The sequence below is a fragment of the Protobothrops mucrosquamatus genome, unplaced genomic scaffold (genome assembly GCF_001527695.2).
Source record: "Protobothrops mucrosquamatus isolate PMUCROS unplaced genomic scaffold, P.Mucros_1.0 scaffold_270, whole genome shotgun sequence".
In the NCBI taxonomy this organism is placed as follows: Eukaryota; Metazoa; Chordata; class Lepidosauria; order Squamata; family Viperidae; genus Protobothrops; species Protobothrops mucrosquamatus.
Genome location: NW_015386346.1, coordinates 196061 through 218964, shown reverse-complemented (window position 1 = coordinate 218964; position 22904 = coordinate 196061). Strand labels below are relative to the sequence as shown.

Genomic DNA, 22904 nt, shown 5'->3' with positions numbered 1-22904 from the left:
CCACGAAGACTTCGAAGGGAGCGACGCCGGGAGTGTTGGAGACCGAGACAGCCAGGTGATGCCAGGACCCATCCAAAAGGAGGACTCGGGTGCCACTGAACAGCAGGGCCCTGCAGGCAGAATCAGAGCAGGAAGGGCAAAAGGCTCCATTCCCTGTGTGGCTCTCTCACGCGGCTCATTCCCAGGCAAGGCCGCAGGGACGTCAGAGGAAGGGGCTATGGATTTCTAATGGCCCCAGGGAGGGAGGGAGGGAGGGAGGGAGGGCCAATGGCACAGACCCTGCCGCCTCACCCCTTGGCGTAGAATTCCAGTCCAGAAGGCGAGAGAAGAAAGAGCGCAAACTCTGCCTGCTGCTGCCACTTCAAGGAGTAGCTGACTGCACACATCCGAGGAGAGTCCCGGAAGGAGCTTCGGATCCACAGCCCAAGGGTGAAGTTGCCCAGGTAGCGGTGGACGGCATCCTCCAGCTGCAGGCTGCTCCCGTAAGGGAAGCGCAAGTCAGAGGAGAGCGGATACTCTGGAAGAAGATGCCAAGGAGTGAGGGCATCTCACAGGGGCAACAGGGGCTCCGTGCCCCTTCAAAACACTCAGGAGAGCCCTGAATTCTGCCTTTCCCTCTGATCTGGAGACAGCCATCTTTCACCAGAGTCGCCGGGGACCTCTGGCCTCCTTAGTTCCAGTGCATGGCTACAAGACTGGCTCTCCCAGGAGGGCTCCCTCTGCGAGGAGGAGAGCAGAGTAGCCGCCAGAGAAGCAGCAGCCCATGCTCAGACCCTTCTCCGACTGAGGGGGGGTCAGGATGTACCAGCCAGGCCAGTCCTGTCCCCCTCCCCGAGGCAGCTGGTCACGTCCCTTGCTGTGCCTGCTTGAGGCTGGCTGGACCAACCTACCCAGGGAAGCGTTGACTACGGTGGCTCCGCTTATCTGCAAGGAGCTGATGTTCGCAAGGAAGACCTCTTGGCTGTCTGACAGTCGGAAGTGCTCCTGGTGGTTGAAGAAGCAGGCGAAGCCATCCGGGTAGCTGATGAAGCTCCAGGTGTTGAGGCCGGAGGGAAAAGGTGCATGAGGGTAATTCTTGTGCACCAAAAATCTGCCGTCTTCACTAAAGATGCTGCCATGGGTATGAGTGGCATTGTATTCAAAGATGATCAAGAAGAGGGTGCCATTCGGATGGAAGCAGGTCAAAGCCAGAGAGAAGGTGGCACGGCCAGGCAAGGAGAAGGTGACATCAGCTGTGGCGTAAGGACCCATCCCGCCCGGGAGGAGAAACCAGACAGGCTCTGGGGGGCCACAGGAATCTGCCAGCAAAGAACAGAATGAAGTAGGCCTCCTTCAAGGAAGTCCAGGAAGAGCAGCCTGTGGAGGGAATTTACAGCTGGGTTCTGAAATAGTATTTGGATCATCTCTTGAAGTGATGTGAGGCTCCCAGCCTGTGAAAGGATCTGACTTTTCTAGAGCTTTAGATAACAGTAAGTTCAACAGGCCAGAGGGCTAGTCTTCTGGGCTTGGCACACAAAAATATTCCTGAATCATGTTTCCCATTGTGGAAGTCACCACCGTGTTCCACAATAACACAAGAGTAAGAGGTTATTCTATGGGCTTCCACACCTCCTTGGTTATTTAGATTGAGTACTATTAGGAAAAGCAACCTGGGTGTGGATCTGTCTGGCAATTCCCACCTCAATTTATTGCACTCACCGTACTGGAGTTGGCAGATGAAACCTACGTACTCGGCTGTGGGGCGCAGCTGGCAAGGCCTGGCTTTCCATGTCCCATGCTGCCTGCTATCCAGGGGCCGAAGACTGAGCGCCACGCACTGGTCCTGGCCTGTGGTCGGGGCTGATGGGAGAGGAAGGGGAATGCTGGGCTCAGTCAGCCTCCCACATCTCCAGGACACTCTGCAGCCTATTCTCACAAGCAGGTTAAAACTTTCTTCAAGATGGTGTGACAGGAAAGTTTTAAAATCTGTGAATGGGTGGTAACGCCCTCCCTCTGTACAGTAAAGCTCCCACACCATTTTCATTAAAGTAGCATAATAATGTTATAGAAATGTGCTGTAACAGGGTAATGGGATTTTTTTGTTCTGACATTTATGATTTCATTGTAATTATAACCCAAAATGCTCTTTAAAAAAAGGAAATGTCAGGACAAATAACAGATTTCAGCCACGTAACACAGGGGCCCAGAAAAGTACCTGAGTGCCACCGGAGGTAGGTGGGGGCCGAGGCATCACTCCACTTCCACAGGGCCCCCAGGCGCAGACCGATCCACAGGTGCCAGCCATCCTCAGGAAAGGCACCTGTAAGTGGGGGGGGGGGCAGAACCAGCAGGAATGAGTCCCCTGAAGAGCATTGACCCCCTCCTTCTTTCTTCTCCGTCAAGCATGCACGGGGGGTGGGGGTGGGGGGGGTGCAGTCATTCTTAGAAGAGCAAAAGCAGAGAACCGAAGGACAGGCGACAGCTGAGTCTGGCCATTCCAAGTGGGTCGCTTTTGATCAGCCTGGGGAATCGGCAGACCTCTTACTTGAGAGAAAAGCATTCTCCTCTTCATTGTGGATAATGGCCAAGTTCCCTCCGAGCTTCTGGCAGAAAGACTGGGCCTCTCTCCACGACCTCTGTTCCCGCAGGGATGGGAAATGGAAGGCATAGCAGTGAGAGCGGAAACGCACTTTTCTGGTGATGCTGGAAAAGGCATCTGGACGAGACAGAAAAAAATGCGAGTTTCAAAAATGTCTGCGGAGATTCTCAAGTATAGAGGTCGTGGTTTCAAAGAGAAACTGATTTCCTATCTAGCAACACCTTCTACTCCTCTGGAGAGGGCAGATGAATCCTCCATGTTCAGAGGCACTCGACTACTAAGTAACGGTAACGTGGGAACTCATCAGGAAGCACCTTTTGCTTTCATGTCCTGAGGGTGAGTTGTCTAGTGTGTGTGTAACAGATGTGGGCTAAGTCAGGTTTGATCAGTCCCAGGATGCCTTTTTCCGCATTGCCAAGGTGTGTACGCCCCTAATTCAATTCCATTTCCCACCGTATCTGTCATGTGTTATTCTTCCTTATGGTTGGAGTTGGGAGGGAGAAAGAGCCAGTTTTTCTTGCCATACCTTTTATCGGCTTCTCACAGATAAATGAGGTGCTGGCCTCACAGTCCCAGTCTCTCCACTGTGCAGTGTAGATGCCCACAAGCTGGACACAGTGCTCCTTCCCGGGGTGGCCCTGCAGCCAGTGGCTGGTGAAATTGAAAAACCCAAAACCAAGGCATGAGCTGGAAGGGATTTCAATAGGACTGCATGAAAAAAGAATGTCGATGGACGTTCCGTGACCTGGAGGCCACCTGGGAAGGTCTTCCCCAGTCAGGAAGCGATGGGAGAGGAGAGGCCGATTAGGCCACCTCTTCAGGCTTTGTGTACATTGGCTGAATCCTCCCTTCTCTCGCGACACCCGCCCACCTACCCACCAAACACCAAACTCTTTCCTCCCTCACCTGTACCAACTCTGTGATATTGGAGTGCCATCCACCCAGGTGAGCTGAGCCTCTCGCCATGCCAGCCCAATCCAGAAGTATGATGCATGACCCCTGGCACCTTCGGTAAGGTCCCTCAGGAACGTCTGTGCCAAGGTAAGTTTCAAAGGCAAGGTTGGGAACACAGCAGCATTCTCTCCACTTCTACAGAAAGTGGGCAGGTTAAAGCCCGTCTGGGCCTGGTGCAGCTGCTGCCTTATCTGCAACAGAGCTGTCTTCATGGTAGCTGGACCCAAGCCAAACCCCTGCATGGAGAGTGCAGATTTCAAAGACCACTTCTTACTTGCTTGCTGTAATCCTTGATAACCACTAAATCTGCCTTTTGGTCCTGACAGAAGATTCTGGCCTCCTTCCAGGAGAGAGCAGGAGCAGCCGGGAGATAGAAGCAGAACTCATCTCTGTATGGGATCCAGTTTGGGGGGCACCACCCCTGTCCTGCATGGAGAAGCAGTAAAGGTGCATCTTGGATCAGAATTTTTGTTGCTAAACAGAAAAGGGCTAAACTTTAGTCCTTTGGTGTTTAGTTCCACTCAACCTTACAACGACTACTGAGTTTCAGACACATCAGGCCAAGGTTCAACCTTCTCAGGAACAGCCACTTATCACAGGCACGGTGGAGCACATAGGTGATCTGTTCTTCTAACTACAGGCCAGCTTCATTCTTTGGTCTACCAGCAACTTGGCACTGGTTCTGCAAGCAATCTTCTAGCAGGTTCTGTGTGCCTCTCTGCCCTCATTCACACAGCCAGACTCACAAGGCCTTTTAGAATCCACAGGTCAAAATCTTTAAATCCAAATAATAAAATGAGATTTGGCAGACCCAGCAGTGGAAGAAACAAGAGGGCATGAAAAGGAAATATTTCAGAATGAGGACTTGGGGAGCGTGATAACCGGTCAGACCAGCACTTCTGACCAGGGCGATAGCAAGGGAGATCTCTGTTTGCATAGATAGAAGATTAGATGAATTATCCTCTCACCAGAACTTATGAAGAGCAATGCCAATGGCCCCCAGGCTACCTTCCAGTGCGATTCTGCTCCACCCATCTCAACGGGTCCTAAAATCAGAGAAAACCATCGTTTTTCTTCGGCAGCCTCCGGGATGTGAGGACACCTTCAAGTGGATACGTTTCCACCATTGATCAAGCCAAGCTGGGCCCTCACTTGAGAGCTGCCCAGATATTCGGTAACACAGTCCATCTGGAACACCCGCCAGTAAAAGGAGGACCAACGTTTGAGCAGGACTGGAAACTCCCCACCCTACCCCACCGTGCAGCAGGGGACGAGGGGTCCTGCCCAGGCGCTGGGCCCCTTCCGAGGGAGGACATCTCTGGGCGTCACGGGGCCCCCTCCACCCACGGGTCGGACAGCCAGCGCATCACCTCTCCGCTCTCTCTTGGCCAAGACCTTCCAGAGACCCTCTGGGCCACACCTGCCTCGACTGGCCCTGCTAACTCCAGGCAGGCTTCTCCGGTGAGGCCTCTGCCGCTAGGCCTCACGCAGGAACTGGAGCGAGAACAGGGAAAGGANGGGGGGGGGGGGGGGGGGGGGAATAAGCAATCTGGAAACCTGCGCCTCCCCAGCTTGGCAGGCCCAGAGACCTCCGAGGGCCAGAGCAACAGGAGACCTGCCCGAATGCTTCCTACCTCTCTTCTCGCCTGGCCACGAGCAAGAGCAGCAGGCCCAGACGCCCAGGGCTCTGCTCAGGTCTCCCCAAGGTCTCCCCAGGCCCACCTCTGCAGAGGCCCTCTGCGGCCTGCCCCGAAGGGGAGGCGCAACCCAGAAACCGGCTGCTCTTTCCAGAGAGGCTTTCCTGAGGAGGCTCCCAGGCTGGCTTCCCCTTGATGTGGGGCTGCCCCTCTGCCCCGCCTCCAGGTGCAGGTTGTAGGACTTTGTGGCTGCCTTTTAAGCATACTCATGAGTAAGAATTCCCCTGTTTTTTTTATAATGACAGCCACTTATAAAAAAATAAATCAATAAATACCGAGCAGGTTCATATTTGGAAAGACAGACTTGTGACTTTTAATTAAAAACAATCAAAGCATCTCAAGCTAAAATATAACTTGACAGATCAAGTAATGGTGCATCAGGAAAGCAGAAGCAGCCAAACCTTTTGGATCCCTGCATGAATCAGATATGACTCTGCCTGCCTGTCATTCAAACATCCAAGATGGGCTAGATTCAGCATTTTCACTTGTGCCAAATTCGACAAGTGAAATTAAGGGGATGGAGATGAGAAACAGACAGTTAAACAACGTTTTTACCAAGTGTCTGAGAAGCATTCGGGTATCACAGATTTGAAAATCAAAATTTACTGTCCAGTACTGACCCCTTGTGAAATTAGCACCTCTGTAGATCATCAATGTTAACATTACTTTCTTCTAATAATGATATCATTTATACCAGAAAATATTGTAATATTACTATTTCAGCAGCATGGCAGTATGATATTCTTTCATTTGTGAACTCTTGTCAGAAAGACATTCCAGTTTCTGAAGAAGAGACTAACTTAAAAATATTAAGAAAATATACCTTTTACAAAACTTATAGAGTCAAAGAGTGCTACTTTGCTGAGGTTCGGCATCCAATAGAGTCACACCCCAAGCATGTTCTTCAAAAATGGAAAACAGAGAAGGGCTGAGAGTGTTTGCTCCAAGGGTGCCTGATGCCCAGGGCGGCAGAAAGACAAGAAGGGATCAGGGGAGGATAAAAGAGGGAGACGAGCAGAACTACAGAATTGCAGAGTTGGAGGGACTTTGGAGGTCTTCTAGTACAACCCCCTTGCTTAAGCAGGAGATCCTATACCATTTCAGACAAACGGCTCTCCACGTAGGAGTCTCCCTCCTCTGTAAAAATGGCAGCCATTCCAGACCTTGTGCTTCTCTGGAAGCAGCCTGTCATTTACTAAAAAGAGACCAGGGGCAGAGTCCGAGCCGCCGGATGTGCTGGGAGAGACCCTTGCAGGTCAGATTTATCCTCTGGACACTCTCAGCAGCAGAAGTCTAAACTCTCAAGGGAAGCCATGGAGGCTCAACTAAGAAAAAAAACAAGACACCTCGCTAAGTACGCAACCGAGGAATAGGACCGGCCATCTATCGTCTGCAGCCATGCCCAGCTTGCTATCCCCAAGCAAGCACTGAGAAGCTGGTGCAAGGTTTGGGACCAGAAGGTTTACACGCAGCCCTGGGCTGGTCAGGAGATTTTGCTAAAAAAACCACCAGAGTGGGGAAGTCCTGCAAGATGCAGCAAAGATGGAGACATTTTCAGAAAATCCGGGACTCTGCCGTTCAGCAACAAGTAAAGGCTTCTCCTCTCTTCCTACTTTCTGCCCCAGGCAGGCAGGAAGCTAATTCAGCTCTGAAAAGCTGCAACGGTTCCACAGCAGAGCGTGGGGTCACAGTGGCAGCAGCTGTTCTGGGGAAAGCAGGGCTGGGGCTCAGGCAGAACTTCCAGGCAGGAGCCATTCGGCTGCTCCGTGATGACCGGCCTCTCCTTGGAGAACCACTCCAGCTGCAGCCGGCCTCCCTGCCGGGGAACTGCCTTCTCGGATTTGACGGCGAGGAAGGCCACAAGGTCCAAGTCAAGCATTGCCACCCCTCCACGCGGGGTGGGGGTGTTTTGGCGGCACTGGGGACACGGGATCCACCACTGCTCACTGGCCACCACGTTGAGGCGCCGGATGCAGGCCTGGCAAAACGTGTGGCCGCAGTGGAGGCGGCGAGGGAGGTGGGCAGAGAGATCATAGCAACAGTAGCAGACGATGCACTCCACTTTCAGGCCGCTGGGACTGGGGACAGTGGCCTCCGGGCCGGGCTTGGCAGCCTCGTCGTCCTCAAGCCCAGAAGCCACAGCAATCCTGCAGGGAAGAACCCAAGAGAAGAATCGTTCAGGGCCAGAGGCGGACCGGACTCTGGGCGGCAGCCCCAATTGGTCTTAGTCACCACTTTTTCAAATCTGCCTGCTGCAGAAGGCAGTGAGCTCTGGGACCGCTTTTCAATGCCCGTCAGTCGGAAACTCCTAAATCTTCTCCCGATTCGGTTTCTGAAGCCCTGAACTAGAGTAAAAAAATGGGGCGAGGTTTTTTGCACAACTTCCCAGTCACATTTTGATCTGGACAGAGAGGTTGCTGGCAAAGGAATTACAGGTTTTAGATGGTGGCTTATTCCTTTGGGGGAATCATGTGCGGCACCACCCGCAATTTTCATGCAAAGCTGCCCAGCAAAACTGACCCTTTGAAAGCAGGAGACAACCAGGTGACCAAGCCAGTCACTTAAGAGCCTTAATTCAAGTGACAAGCGAGAAAATGAGATGGAAACCCTTGCCAAATGCAGCACCCCAAAAAGGGTGACCTCTGCAAATGGTCGGGCAACAGGCCACGATCCTCTGCAAAGGCTCACCTTACCCAAGGCCAAAGTGTGGAAGCTGATGGGGCTCTGGGGCTACACAATCAGCAGGCCGGTTTCTGCGGGAGAAACTTACATTTCCTGCTCCTGCTGCATCTTCACTCTCCTCCAGAGAAAGAAAGGGAGGCTGACAGCTTCTGGCCACAGCCTCTCGCCCTACTGAATTATCTGAGGTTCACATTTCAGGCACAGTTGCTGGCACTGTAGCTACCATGAGGAGGCCAACTTCACAAGATAGAATTACTGTTGTCCTGGCCGACAAGAGCCACGGAAATGATATGCTCCCTCCTTGCCTGCCTCCTCCAACTCATCTCCCAGCATCGCCCTGGGAGTCAGTCATGAAGCCGCCTTTTGCACAAACGCCTGGAGTGCTCACATTCTGCCCACAGGAGAAACGACCCCTAGGATTTAAAGATTCCTGCACCTCCAGAGCCATCTGCGACCCCTCCTAGACCTCAGGGTCCCCGTGTCCCCAACCCAGCCTCTGGTCTCGGCCTGCAGCACAGGCTTCTGCCAAGGTGGAAGAGAGAGAGGCTGTTCTATCCTCAGTCCAAGAGGCAGGGAGGAGGATAGCTGGGAGAGAGGGGCTGCTGGGTGAGGAGCCTCAGGTGAGCCTCTCAGGGAAGCCCCTTGGGCAACCTGAGAACAGCCTGAGGGCCACACTGCCAGCAACAAGAGACGGGGTGTGTGTGTGTGTGTGTGCACGCACGCAAAGCAGGGCTGCTAGCAGAGTTGCTCCTTTTGCGTTGGTGATGCTCCTTCTGCAGGTTCAGGTTAGCCTCAGGGAGGCCGTTCTCCGGCCTGAAGCCCCAACCTTGGCCAATGGCCTAGAAGGGAAGGTCTCACCAGCCGCTCCCTCCCTGGCCCTCCTTTCTCTGCAGGAAGGACCCCCCTCTTTGGGCGACTCTTAAATCCCACTCAGCCTCTTATTGGTGGCTTTCAGGCTCAGCATTTAGTCCCTGCTGTTTGAACTGGAAATCTACTAGCTTTCCTGATATGCCGCATTAAGCATGTATTGTAAACTGCCCTGTGAAAGAAAGGTAAAAAAGTTAAATAACAATTCCACATTTCTGAAATGTTCACAGTTTGACTACTGTTCCATGATGCAGCACCTGTTTGACATAAAGTCTCCATAACTTCCAAATGGACTGAACAATAAAAGGAAGCAGGAAGAGAATGTGACCACTTCAAACTAAGAGATGCTTTGCCAACCTTCAGATTCTCCTCTTCCTACAGACAAATCCGGGTATTTGGCTGTCAGAAAGTCCAAATAGGGCTGCTGCCCCCTCCCCCTCCCCAGTAGTCAGGACCCACCCAGGAGGGCTGTGGAAGGGCTGGGATGGACAGAGGCTGCTCTTCCAAAGTCTTCCCAGGAGGGCTGCTGACGGACGTTGCCCTCCATTCTGGCTACAATAACTAAGGTCAGGGGGCAGAACCCACCACGTGCCAACCCAGTAAAGCCTCTCACACATGGGGCAGAGACGTTCTGTGTTGTCCTCACTTCACGAAGCAGCCCCGTTGCAAGTGGAGAAGTGGGGCAGAAGACCGATGGAGGGAAAAGCGCTGCTGCAGGCCTAACGGTTGAGTGTGCCAGACCCCAAAGTAAGCCCTCCCTCGCCTGCTTTCCCCCTGAATAGCCAGCAGTGGGGCAGCCACCACCACCACCCCGCCACATTCCTCAACCCCTCACAGAACGGAGGGTGGGGGGGGAGTTTGTTTAACTGGGCTCACTCGAGGGAGGCATAGCTTTAGGAGAGGGGGGATAAGGGGTAAGAGTCAGCCCTTCTCCTGGGGGGTGGGGGGGAAACATTTAGGTGGCGAAGGCCTGCCTTCTGCTGTTTGCTTGTGTGCTGACCAGTTCCTGGCTCCCTCTCGCCCGCCCGGCAACCGAGGAGGAGGAGGAGGAGGAGGAGGAGGAGGAGGAGGAGGAGGAGGAGGAGGCTCCTCCGCAGAGACTCCAGAGACTCTGCAAGGCTGCTCCTCCTGGGCCAGCAGCATCGTGGCTGTTTCAGACGTTTTGCAGCCACCACTTCTATTCTCACCTGGCCAGGTGAGGGAAGGAAAGCCGTGCCTGAAGGGGAAGAAGCAGGAGGGGGGAGCTTGCTGCTCCCGGCAAACCCCCAGCTCCAAGTGTGGGCCCTCCCCTTAGCTGGCCACTAGCAGGAAGCCCACAGTCCCCTTTGTCACACACACAGACAGACAGACAGACAGACACACACACACACACACACACACACACACACACACACGTAAGTAAATCTCTACCTACTGGGCGAAACTGACCAGAGGGCGAAACGTTTTGGACCAAGTACTTCAAATGGGCTAACTTACAGAATGTGTCCAAAATCCAGGACTCATGATTCCAGTGGAATTGAAATTTGGCAAATTTTATAAAACATTTTGTGACAATAACATTATCATAATACAAAATGTCATAAAATATTTCCTGTGTTGATACAGGTCAACGTGGGCCATTTCCAAGGCAGAAACGTCTCCGAATGTCTCCCACGAGACTCTCCACCACTATCGAAGGAGCTGAGAAATCCGGTCAGGAAAAACCTCCGAATGGATGAGCCGACGCCCCGAAAGCAACGCTAGTCCTCTTATTTTTCCTTTGGCTTTTTTATTCTGCGCTCGCAGGGTGCCCTGCTGTCCAGTCAGCCTCAGCCGTGAGTTTGGTTTCTTCTCTTCAGCCCAGAGCCTCAGGAAGCCAGCCCCTCCTCCCTGGCAGCATTGGAGAAGCAGCCCCAAAGCCCTTCGCCCTCTAGCTGGGCCACAGGCGCCTGTCCTTGAGCCACGCGCTCCGGCACGGATGCCCCCATTGCCAATGAAGTGGAAAGGGAGGCCAGGCAGGGCGTGGCAGAGAACGAGGAAGGGTGCCACGTGCAGGAAAGGTTGGTGGGGCAAGGTTGGCAAGGGAGACGAGGAGTCTCGCCCTGTTGGGGCTGTGCCAAGGAACGCCCACGGCTGACCTTCCGAGTGTGTGTCCTTGGGAGGCTCAGAAAGCAGGTCCCAAGCCAGGCTGCCTCAGGTGAAGATAAGGAAAATGGAAAGGCTTCCACAGAATGCAGAAAAACCGGGCAGGCGGGTGGGGGGGAGCTGGAGTGCCCCTCCCACGAACACCAGGAAGACAAGCTGGCTGGACAAGGACAGGTTTTATGACCCTGGCTGTTGACAGAGCACCTTCACCGAGCCTCCCTTTGAAGGGCAAAGGCCAAGGGCCCCACCCTGAGCAAGCAAGGTCGGCCTCCCCCCCCCCCCCGCACTTGCAGCCACACACACTCACACACCTGCTGGAGTGCAGTGCCTCCCGAGAAAGGGGCGGGGGGTGAGGCCAGGTGCCCAAGGGAAGGGAAGGCACGGCAGACAGCCCTCCTGGCCCTGCTCTGGGTGGTCCTCGCAGAGAGGGAGCAAATCCGGCTCCCAGCTCCAGCTGCAGGGTTAGCGCCATGTCCACACTTCATCATCTTTCTTTGCTGGGGGAACCTTTTCCCTGTTCTTCGTGGAATGCCGGCTCAGACCGCCCTCTTCCGCTGCCCACGTGGCTTCAAGGGGAAAGGAAAGGTGACCGCTCCTTTAGGCCTCCCGGGCATTGGGGCACACCTGCTCTGGCGGAGGGAGGGCGATGCCCAGCAGCCAGCCTCAGCTGCTCCTCGATTAGGAGACGACGCAGCAGCACTTCCTGCAGCAAGGCGAGCAGCAGCCGCAGCAGCCGCAGCAGCCGGGATCCGGAGCTGCCTCTTCGTGGCTCTTCCAGCGGAAGGGCTCCGGAGCCTCTTCCCTGGGCACCTTGAGGCTGGCATAGGGGTTGGTGGGCCTGGCCTGCGACTCCACCTGCGCTTGGCTCCTCTGGCCGTTCCAAGCCAGAGAGGGAGACTTTGGATCTGCCTCTTTCTGTGGGGCTGCCGAGCAGGGGGGCAAGACGTTGGGACTGAAGTCCTCCCCCAGGAAGTCCTCCCTCAGGAAGTCGTCCTTCAGTTGCGCCCGCGGAATGGTGACGCTGGCATAGGGGTTTTCGATGGTGAGCCCCCGGTCCATGGCTGCCTGCTCTGCCTGCAGACGCTCCTGGAAGAGCAGCGGCTGCAGCAGCCCCCGAGGGTGGCTCTTGCTTCCCTCGTCCGGTCGCCAAAGAAAAGAGCCAACGCTTGGAGACAAAAAGGAGATTTTATTGTCAGCAATTTCCCCATGTTGCAGAGCAAGAAAGGAGGCATTAAAAAGAATCATACTGAAAGTAACTTTGGTAAAATTATGGCGGAAGTCAGGAACCAGCCATCCCCCTTCTTCCAAAGAACGGACAGGAGAAGTCTGGCGGCTACAGAAAGGGGCCCATTTCCAAAGCATTAACTGCCTTGTGGCCTGGGGGGTCCTGCTGCTGCCTGGACAGCTGCCCAAAGCAAGAGAGCCGGTCTTCCCAATTTTACCTGGCCGCTCTGTGGCAACAGTAGCACAGAAGACAACAAGGGCACTGAGAAAGTAAACAACGAGGAAAGGGGGGGCAGCGGGCTGTCACTCGCTCTCCAGCATTTGGGCAACTTGTAACTGGATGAATTTTTGTTTCCCTGGTCCTGCTCTTCCTTCTGGGAGGGAAGCCCCCCGGGGACGTTTGCCCAAGGGAGGGGCCTCCAGCTCTCTTTGGGAAAACCCCTTGCAAGCTTCTCCTCATGCCAGGGGGGGAGGGGGGAGGGGGGGACAGCAGCTCCCCCGGCGGAAGGCCTTCCCACCCACGGCGGCGAGGGCTGCTGCCCTGGGGACGCAGAGGCTGCTCTAAACCAAGCTAGGCGTCGTCCTGCCTCGGAAGGGCTCGGCTGCCCCAGGTTGCCAGGCCAGCACCTCCCCGGGCTCTGCTCTCTGCCCGCCTTCTCCGAGCAGCACCAACCGCGCCCCGGTGCGTCCCCGGACCCCGGCCTCGCCGTCGCTGCCCCGGGGAAGAGAGCCGGCTTCAGCGCGGCCCCGACCTACCTCGCAGGATGGTCGGGAGGAAGACGTCCCGTCAACCCGCCGCCCGCCCGGCCTGCGCTGGCCTCTCTGCCAACGGTCTGCTCCGCCTCCAGCCGGGGAGGCACCCGGCCCTCCCCCGCCTCCGCAGGTCCACCTTCTCCGCACCGCCCAGCAAAGTTCGGCCGACGCGGCGAGCCCCGCCGCAGCTCTCCGCCGCCGCCCGCCCGGCCCGGCTTCGGGGCTACACGCGCCGCGGCAGCTGCTCCGCCGCGCCCCCCTGGTTGACCCCCGACGCCGGCGGCGGTTCGTCCTCCGAGGCGGGGAGACGCGACCCTCCAGGCGGCGACCCCCGCCCCTCCCGCCCCCCGCCGGCCCATTGGGAAGAGCGCCCGGGGAAAAGGCGCTGCCGGCAGTCTTTCCCAACCCGGCGCCCGCCTTGCCCCGATCGCAGGGCTCCGGGGGCGGCAAAATCTCCCAGGGCCCACCGGGCAGGGGGCTCCTCAGGATGCCCCCTCCAAAGCCCCGCTACTGCTTGGAAGCGGCTCGCCTGGCAGAGGCCCTTCCTCCCCCATCCCTCCTTCGGGCGCCCGGCGCCTTTTGGCTCAGAGGAAGGGCTTCGGGGGCTTAAGCGGGCCTGGGCGGAGATCTGGGCCGGCAAGTCCTGGTCTTTGCTGCCCCCACCATCCGGGCGCCTGGCTCCCCCTCCCCACAGAGAGCGGCTCTTCCGACCGAGGCTGGGTGGAGGGGGCAGGCGGGTCTCGGGGGCCCTTCTCCCCAGGAGACAGGCCGGCTGGGCGAGTGCTGTTCCCCAGAGCCGACGCTAGGGGTCAGCCCTCCCCTAGCCCTGCTGGCTTGCTTCCCCTCCCTCCACCCCAATGCTTGAGAGTTGGGGGGGGGGATGTTCTCTAAAAGGCAGCAGGTAACCAAACTTATGGATAAACTGCGCGCGACACGCCTATCTTACTACTGAATGACATATTAAAAGAACTATTACATACGAGGTATACATATTTTAAAAACAAGGAAATAATGTATCTATATGCATATGTATGTGTAAGTAAAATGAAAAGAAAATGCAGCTTTCCCCATTCCTCATTTTGGTTCCCCAAACGACTCGTGTGGCACTCACTAGGCCACACGGCTCACAACCACCTGCAAGCACGAGAGCCTCTGACGCTCAGCTCAGGGTGAAGAGACAGCTTGACCGCTCTGGTCAGGTCCAGCACAACAGCCCAACTAACGGCCTTGTCTACTTTGGTGAAAGCTTCCATCGGCCCTTGCCAAGGCGGTCTTCTCTCGTGAGCAAGGGAGCCCCGGGCCAGTCCAGCTGCCTCTTGCCAACAGTCGCCTAGCTGGCCTGATTCCCCCCCCAGCCCCCTTCCAGGGGCAGAGGAAAGCCGGCCATTGTGACCGCCCACCGAGTCTCCAGCTGGAGGAGAAACCAAGGATTTCCTGTCCCGGAACCAGCGCTTCCATCTCCTGGGCCCCTCCCTGTGGTTATAACCCCCAAGCGGTGAGGGTTCCACCCTAGTCCTGCCCGGTGCTGCCTCTTAGTCATACTTAGCAAATTTTCCAGCTCGACTCATGACTGGGATCAGCAATGTTATCTTCTTTATCATTATTATCATTACCAAGTCAAAATATCACTCTGAGCAAGTTTCCTTAGAATGAAAGTGGCTCGCTTGGCCTCCCCAGGGAAGATCCCGGCTGACAAGACGGTGCCCTCTGCCCTCTGCAGTCCTCAGCCAGGCGCCCAGTTAAACCTGCGCAGCATCCTCCAGTTAAGTGGGCATCATTTCCTGCCCCCACTTGGTTTGCCAAACCAGTTTCAATTAAATTTGTGCACATTTACACATGAGTTAGATTTGAAGGAAAACATAGTGCATCGATAAGACATAAAGCTTGTAGAACGAAGGGGGAAAAAATAGCACTTCCTTTATGGATGGGGCCTCAGCGGAAACAGGCTGCCCTGTCTCGAAGTTCATCTTCAAGATGGTGTCTGCCAGCCCTGCCTCTGAGAGTGCCCTCTTGCCCACAGCCCCCACACCCCCCTGCCTCAATGTCCAGTGGGGCAAGGCAGGGGGCCGCCAAGGGAGACTAAAGGGCTGGAGAAAAAAGGCAGCTTTGTGCAAAGGAAAATCGCAAACGCAAACGCTGGGAGGGCGAAGGCAATGGATGCTGAGCCAGGCCCCCTCCGTGCCCCAAGAGAAGGGCAGGTGCTCTTCCACTGGGGGCAAGCCAGCCAAATTCCCCGGGTCCTCCTTGGCTGGGACCAGGGACTTCAGCAGCCAAAGTCGTCTAGGTGGGGCAGAGAAATAGGAATGCCCTCTGCGCTGTGCCCAAGACAGGGCTACTCACTCTCTGCTGCCTCGGGAACTGAAGCCAGGGTGATTTCAAGCGCCAACGGTTCTCCTCCTGCTTCCTCGCCTCCTTCGCTAACCACTTTGCCAGCCAGCTCAGGCCATCTCTGGAGGCAGGAGATTCCACAGGTTGTTTTTAGACTGTCTGAAGAAACGGTTGAGAGCCACATTTAGCAGAAGCTTTTCATTTCAGAGCAGGATTCAGAAATGCTTAACAAAGGGGAATCCTCCTGCCTGGTGACACACAAAAACAATCTCCAAGGCAGCATTTGGTGGCTGTGTATATTTGTGGGCGCGCAATTTTAATACCCTGTTCAGGACATTGGATGACCATCATCTCAGGAGGGGACCTGGTTACCATAGGGCTGAGGTTAACTGAAGAGGGAGGGGAGATTTCCCAAGAAAGTCCTGATTAACTGGGGAGGGGGCAGGCGGGAGGAGCACAGACAGCAAAGGTGTGCATGCAGGTGCAGACCAATTGCAGGTGGCCTGTCATCTGTGCCTCCCCCATGGTTAGATGAATTATCCCACTTTATGTCTCGAAGCACAAAGGAATTTTGTTATCCCCAAATCACGATTTGTTTTCTCTTTCTTTGAAAAAATAACCTCTGTCATTTCTACTAAAGAGACAGTCCTCAGGGAAGGCAGACTTCTTGCCTGTTCTATGGGCGTCCCCTGACCCATGTGGGGTACAGACCCACAGGGAAGAAAAGGATCCCCCCCACTGTCCTCAATAACTTTTGGCAAGGCACAGCCCCAGAGAAGGAAGGAATCTGCTCAGGACAGCCAAGCTTTTATTGGCAGCCTGGGCCAAAAACCCCTTCCACTTTTATTATGGTCTTACTGCTTATGTTATTTTCCAAGCAGTTTACAAACGTGGAAAAGGTGGGGATTAAAAGGGACTCAGTGAGCCTCTTCTTATCGAGGGCAAGATGGAAATTCTGCAAGGTGGATCTTGAACGGGTGGAAAGAGCACGGAGGGTCCCAGAAAGGAGGCTCTCACCCGCCCGGGATCAGGAGGGGGCCACGTCTCCTTTCATTCTTCCTCTCTATTTCCACTGTGTGGGGATGGGAGAGCAGGCTAAGCAAGTTTGGGATGGCTGGCTGGGGGGGGGGAGCTTGAAGGAGGGGTGTGCGTTGACGTCTGCTCCAGCTGAGCAACAGCAGCTGGAAGCATCAACAGAGCGCTGCTGCAGAGCGCCTTCCTCCCGTCTCGGCTCCTCAGCATCTCTGCCGGCTTCCTAGCCCAACTGCTCCCGGCTGGAGGTCACCTGGCCTCTGCTTTGCCCTTTCGGCTCCAGAGCGACCTACCCCGCAGGGTTCTCGGTCTGGGGTGCGAGGGAAGGCCCACCCGGGAGCCGGAAGGAAGCTGCTGCTGCTGCTGCAACTGCCGCCGCCACCGCCGCCGCCTCGAAGGGTAGCTTCGCAACGGCCGGCCGGCCGGGCGGGCGAGAAAGGCGGAGCAGAAGCCAGCGAGTCTCTTATCTTCCTGCGCGACCTCCCGGCAGAAGCTTCTCCGCAGCGCGGCTGGCAGGAGCGGGCGGGCGGGCGGGCGCTAAGGCAGCGCAGCCGCGAGATCGGGCCGGCGGCGGCGGCGGCGGCTGCTGATTGAGGGAAACGTGAGCCGAGCCGAGCCGAGCCGGGCCGCCTGCATCACTGCAGTGCTCTCACTGCGGAAAGAGAGGGGGACGGAGCGAGGCGGCGCCGCGGGAGGGCAGGGAGGCTTCCCGATCGACCAGAAGCAAACGGCCCCGCCGCCTTCGGGCCGAGGCTTCCCCGCCCGCCAGCCCGCGCGTCTCCGGGCTTGTGCTCGCCGCAGAAGGGGAGGCAAATCTGCCGCCGCCGCCGCGGCCTCGCTTGGGTACCAGTCGCAGCCGGGCGCAGCTTAGCATCCCGCTCCGCCTCGGGGCCGCTCGGAGACCGGAGAGAGGACCCGCCGGCCGGGCGCTTTCCCTCCGCCTCCTCCCCCGCCGTCCCGGCCCCGAGGCGCATCGGCGGAGCCGGAGGACGCGGCGCCCGCTCCCCGCGCACCTGCTCCTCGGCCGAACCGCTGGAGCGGCGCCAGCCTGCGGGGGGAGCCGGCCGCGGAGGATGTCCGGGGCTCCCGGACAGCCGGCAGGGAACCGCCGGAGGTGAGGATCTGGGGGCGCGATGGGGGAGCGGGCGGGGATGCCCGTGAGCGACGGTTTGAGCATCTGCCTCGGGCCAAACAACATGGGTCCTGGAGTAGAGAGGCCCCAGCAGCAGCCTGCTCTACAAAGGCAGCAACCTTGATGGGCTTGCTGGAGCCGGAGCCGGCCGTGGGCTTCTGGGCCTCTGCAAGGAGGGTGGTGGACGCAAGCACCGTGGCCTGAATTCACCAGGCGCTTTCCCTCAAAAGATGCCACTCCTCCTCCTCCTCCATTAGTGTCGTTCCCTCGTCACCCTCACCAAGAACGTCTCTGCCACCCAGCAGGAGCGTCTCTTTTGGGGTGCCCCCCGGGACAGGAGCCTGACAGTCTGGCCTCGATTTCTGCTCCAGAGCGATGCAGGGCCTGTGGGCCCCCAGAAGCCACCCAGGCGGTGGCAGCAGCTGAAAGGATCCGTGAGCTTTGTGGCCGTACAGAGATGCCAGCCAGTCCTCTTCTCCTCCTGCTCTGCCAGCACAGCTTATCTGGAGCCCAAAGGAGTCTCCCAACTGGAGCGGCGGGCAGAGGAGGACTCCGTCGTCCCTTCCTTTGCAAAACAGGCTTCCTGGCCAGGCTTGGGGCAAAGGCTAGGTCGGTGCCCTGGCCTCATGGCACCGATTCCTCCCGAGGCTCCTTCGCCTCCCCATCATGGCTCCTAAAGTTCAAAACAGGCACAACTGCATTGCAATATGAAGTTTTTCTCTCTCACAAGCTTCCATCCCGAAACGTTAGTCCACATCAATGCCTCCTGGCTTGCCATGGGTAACCCTTAACCAGCTTTGTCATTTAGATTTGTACTTGGACAAAGTCATGTGAGAGTTGAAGAGGGATTCAGACCCCCCCCCCCAGCCTTTCAGTGCAGGCTACTTTCTTCAGCAACAATCCCCTGCTTCTGCTCTTTAGACAAACCCACCAGGAGTTCCCAGATTCCTCTGAAGAGGAAGCGGCTGCAGTTGCAATCGGCATCTGTGGCCAAGTTGTGGCTTGAGAGCGAGGGAGCCGTGACGCGGAGCAGGGGCCCAGCCTCTCAAATGCAGAAGGACCAACGACTCTTATTAGGGCAGTGTGGAAATTGGGCTGGCGCTGCTTGAGCAGATTGTTCCTGGCAGCTGTAGACAGAGATTGGCACAGCCCTTGCCTGATCCTTCCCCCCCTGTCTAAATGGGGGGGCGGCAGAGAGACCTGCACTCAAGAGTCCAGTGCTCATTTGGAAACATTTCCATGGGGCCGCCAAGGCAGCCTTGTGTCCCATCCATGTCTGGACTGCATTGGGGCCTGGCGGGTCTTTTGCAGGTTATCCTTCCACACAGGTGCCTGGGCCCCGTGTATTGCCCCCCACCCAGCCAAGTTTCAAAAACGGCTTGCAGAGCACCAGACCTAGTCGAGAGCTCCAGGCCCCTCAGACCTCTCTCCAGGAAGGGGTGGTGGTTGAAGACCAGATAAGATGCTTGGCACAGAGAAGGTGCCCAATTTTGTCCCTGCTATCTCTGGGTAGGAAGGTCAGGGACAATGAGTGCTGAGCGAAGAGGGCCCACAGCCCCAGGGGGCCTTTTGTTGCCTCAGAGCAGCAGGCAGAGGAGAATAAGCATACTCCTAGCCCACAGACAGTAAAGACACAAAAAAGAAAGAGGCAGGGAATAACGGAGAAAAAAATGACAGTCCCCAGTGGGGAGTTGAGCAGCAGAGCACAGAAGATGCGGGCGGGATTGCTGGTATTTTAAAAGGAGACCCCAGTTTCTGAATGCCTTTTAGAACTGACAAAGTGTTTTTATTGTCCCAGTCTGCTGCCTTGGGGTGGGGAAAGCAAAGGCACCCACAAACACGGCTGTCCAACGACTTGCACTGCTCTGCTTTGTTTTCCAGGGCTCTGAAGGGCCAAGCCAGTTCCAAGTGAAGAAGAAGGGGCAGCTCTCCCAGAGCAAACCTGAGCAGGACCTGCCTCACCTGGGGGCCTTTTCCTGGGACCTGATCTGCAGGAAAGAGCACCGAGAAAGCTGCACATCAGAGCTCAGGAATTTGCAAAACACATTCTTGAGCGTTGTTAGGATCTCCCCACACGTAAACAGGAACCAAGGCGCGCAGGCCTCCCCCGGAGACTCCAATCGCATTCCATCCACTCCTCTGCAGCCGAGTGGGCTCAGCTACACCGGCAGGGCAGAAGAAACCGCCAACCGGTGCTCTTTCCCCGGCTCCTTTCCTTTCTGCTCACCCAGCCAGCCGGGTCTCATTCTGCCAGCCAAGCACCCTTCCTGGGAACTAGGCCCAACGGCCTGCTGCCAAGAGAGCGGGATCCGTGGGCATAAAAAGTCTGGTGTGAAGATCGCCCCTCGCCTTGCAACCTGTCTTGCCCAGAGAGTTTGGACGGCCCAGGCCGCAGCCGGCACGACGGTCGGAGCCGTTTTGGCAGTCCTGCTGCGGGATGCATCTCTGCCCTGCTGTCCCCCTCCAGCGCTGCCCCTTCATGGTCCGCGCCCGCTTCAAAGCCTGGCTTGCCACAAGCCCCATCTAGCCTCATGCAGGAGGCCTTCGGAGGACCCAGAGCCGCGGACAGGAAGGTGAAGAGCCTCCTCATGTCATGTCTGAAAGGGCAGCAGGTCATCATCAAAATGGAGGCCATGAAGATCATCCATCCTGAAAAGTTCTCCGAGCTGCAGAGCTCCCAGTCACGCTATGTGCCGGCCCCCCGCCGGGACCCTCCCCTGGTTGCCAAGCGGGCCTGGCCCTCAGAGTCCGAGATCATCGTTAACCAGGCCTGCGGTGACATCCCAACCTTAGACCACAACCCAGGGTCTCTGGGGCTGTCACGGACCCCGCCCCTGCCCCGGCGGGAGCGGCTGTATCCAGGGCAGCGCAAGGGCAGCTCCGACCTCTGCTACCACCGCCAAGCCTCGGCCTCGGACGAGGTGATCGTCAACCAGTACGTGCTACACCCCTCCACTCCGTCTGAGCCCCTGGAGTGTCCCACCTGCGGCCACACGTACAACTTCACCAACAAACGCCCGCGCATCCTCTCCTGCCTGCACTCCGTGTGCGAGGAATGCCTGCAGATCCTCTACGAGTCCTGTCCAAAGTACAAGTTCATCTCCTGCCCCACGTGCAAGAGGGAGACGGTGCTCTTCACCGACTACGGGTTGGCTGCCCTGGCAGTCAACACCAGCATCCTCAACAGGCTGCCGGCCGAAGCACTCTCGGCCAACCAGGCCCAGTGGAGCAGCGAGACCGACCGCAGCTGCTATCAGACCTTCCGCCAATACTGTGGGGCTGCCTGCACCTGCCACGTCCGGAACCCGCTCTCTTCGTGCACCATCATGTAAGCTGTGTTTCCGCCCCTGCCCCACTCTGCCCACAGTCTCTCGCTGGCCTCGGCAGTGGGACTGCACGAGGGAGAAAAGGGTGGCTTCCACAGGTCCTGGGAGATGCCAAGGCCGACCAGACTGGCCTTCCGGGATCAGCACCTTGAGTTGGGATGGCTGCTGCTTTGAGGAGCGGAAGTAATCTTGGGGGTCACCCCTGGTCAGGACGGCTTGTTCCCAGGTGTGGCTGTTGGAAGAGCCACCAGGAAGGGCTGTAGAGATCCGACCGCCCACTGCCGTCCCCGTCCATTCACCTCCCCTTCCTCTGCGCATCCTGAGAGACCCTAAGCCACGCCTGGATTGGATCTTCACGGGTCGGATTTGATCTCTCTCCTTTCAGCTCACGGCTTAATCCCAGCGGGTTCCATGTGTCCTGGAGGGGAGAACAGGGCGGTTGTTGGGAGAAGACGAGCCAAGGCAGGGCCCTGGAACACTACAGAAACGATGCCAGGCGGGGCCTGTGCTGGAAAACAAGGCAGATGCCGATTTTAAATTATTTGCCAAAGTTTCTGATTCTGTGGCCAAGCATTGTAAATTCACTCTGTGCTGCCAACTGAAGTCCAGTTGGAAACAGGAATTCCTGAAGAATCACCCTGTTTTCTTGATGCAAATTCTTAAGGGAAGCGGAAAACAAATGTACATTTTTAATCCTCATTTTGGAGGATGCATTCCTCAGCCCTGTTTCCGAAATGCATCTTGTTTAGGCCCCTGCTGCTTAATAAAATGGACTGAGAGTGCAGCGATCCTTGGGTTGCGTCTCCTGGGGCAAAGGGCAAAGGGACAGGTGCGTCCCTGCCAATGGAAGGGGAAGCAGCCCCCTCCCCCCTCTGACACTGAATCTCCTCCGAGGAAAAGGCAGGGGAACCTGACCTTTTCCTCCATCCGGGGCAATTTCAGGAGTGTGGGCCACTCCCCAACTGTAGCCAGGTCCTGATAACTGTGTCTAGAGACCCCTCAGCCCATGAAAAAGACCTTCCCAACTGAAGGGGCAGATAGAGGGCGGCCTGTGCAGTTTGATCACTGGAACGCCATGGTAGTATCAGGCTGGAGGGAAGAGAATGCCCACTTCCTCTGGCGGAGGCTGGTCTTGGAGGAAGTATCAGTCTTGCAAAACATTCTGTGCCAAGTTAGAAAAAAAAAAGCCATAACTTGATCTGAGTCCAACCAACACCCAAGGCCAGACTCAGAGAAAAGGGCATTCCTTAGTGACCCATCTCTTGAGGTTCAGCCCCACGTGCCTGTGGGTCTGGGAGAGCGGAGATTTAAATCTTCAGTTGCCCTGTGGGTCTTTCTAGTAGTAAACCAGGAAGCTGGCATGACTGGCAGTGGAGCTCTAAGGGGCATCCCTGGGTCACGCCAGGTTCAACATCTGGAGAACCCACAGCACTAGGAGGCTGGGACTACAGCTGGGAGCAAGGCCTGGTTGGAGCCCAACAAAGCCTGACTCTTGCAAACATCGGCCAAAGGGCAGAACTACCTTAGCCAGGCTTCTGCAGAAGGGTGCAGGAAAGGGGGAGCCACGTCCCCTGGGTCCATCTCAAGGGAGGAGCGGAGGAGGGCAATGTTCCTCAGTGGCAGCCTGGGCATTCCCCATCCAACCTCCCAGGAACATCTTGGCTCAGGAAAGGTCTGGCGTTGGCTTGCCCAAAGGCTCACAGCCGCTTGTCCCTCAGGTAGATTGTCGAACTTCGGCCAAAGCCGCCCAGATGAACAGGAGAGGGAAAGCATCAACCCAGAAAACAAGATGGCTGACGAAGAAGATCCTGTTTTCTACATGGTGGTCTTGTTAACCCTCAGCCAAATCTAAATAAAGAATGCTCCTGAACCAAAACAGACACGTCCTTTCCATTCATGTGTGTGCATATGTAGAGAGAGGAGGTAAGTGTATGTGTGTGTTTTTTGGGGGGGGAGAGGTCAACCTGCAGAGTCCTCACAGTGGACTGGGTGCTGGAGCAACTGGGCTCTGGGCCACAGAGGTGGGACTTCCTCAGCTGACCGCTCTGTCTGCGGCCAGAGAGTCTCGCAGAGGGCTCAGCCTGACTATATTAGGACACCTTCCTTACCTCAATCAACAAGCGCCCAATAGGAAGACCTGCCGGTAAGACTAAGTTTCATCCCCTCATCCGGAACTGTTTTAAAATATTGAACCAGCTGAAGGAAAA

General features: G+C 56.5%; 3 protein-coding genes across 3 annotated transcripts; 1 reads left to right on the top strand and 2 right to left on the bottom strand.

Annotated features, from left to right (window-relative positions):
• Positions 1-6871: 6871 nt before the first annotated feature.
• RNF224 (ring finger protein 224) lies at positions 6872-8019 on the bottom strand. The gene is made up of 2 exons (XM_015831636.1): positions 8000-8019; positions 6872-7376 (listed from the first exon to the last, which is right to left on the bottom strand). Exons 1-2 carry the CDS (start codon positions 8017-8019, stop codon positions 6872-6874), a joined length of 525 nt encoding a protein of 174 aa, XP_015687122.1.
• Positions 8020-11580: 3561 nt separating this feature from the next.
• On the bottom strand, positions 11581-12900 carry CYSRT1 (cysteine rich tail 1). Its single transcript, XM_015831635.1, has 2 exons — positions 12883-12900; positions 11581-12067 (listed from the first exon to the last, which is right to left on the bottom strand). The coding sequence occupies exon 2, from the start codon at positions 11959-11961 to the stop codon at positions 11581-11583; it is 381 nt and encodes a 126-aa protein (XP_015687121.1). The 5' UTR covers positions 11962-12067; positions 12883-12900.
• A 7050-nt stretch (positions 12901-19950) lies between these two features.
• Positions 19951-20703, top strand: RNF208 (ring finger protein 208). The gene has a single exon (XM_015831667.2). The coding sequence runs from the start codon at positions 19960-19962 to the stop codon at positions 20701-20703; it is 744 nt and encodes a 247-aa protein (XP_015687153.2). The 5' UTR covers positions 19951-19959.
• The last annotated feature ends 2201 nt before the right edge of the window (positions 20704-22904 follow it).

Coding starts and splice junctions, on each gene's coding strand:
- RNF208 (XM_015831667.2), top strand. CDS start 19,960: ATGTCATGTCTGAAAGGGCAGCAGGTCATCATCAAAATGGAGGCCATG.
- CYSRT1 (XM_015831635.1), bottom strand. CDS start 11,961: ATGGACCGGGGGCTCACCATCGAAAACCCCTATGCCAGCGTCACCATT.
- RNF224 (XM_015831636.1), bottom strand. CDS start 8,019: ATGCAGCAGGAGCAGGAAAT. Junction 7,377..7,999: donor ATGCAGCAGGAGCAGGAAAT/GTAAGTTTCTCC, acceptor TCTTCCCTGCAG/GATTGCTGTGGCTTCTGGGC.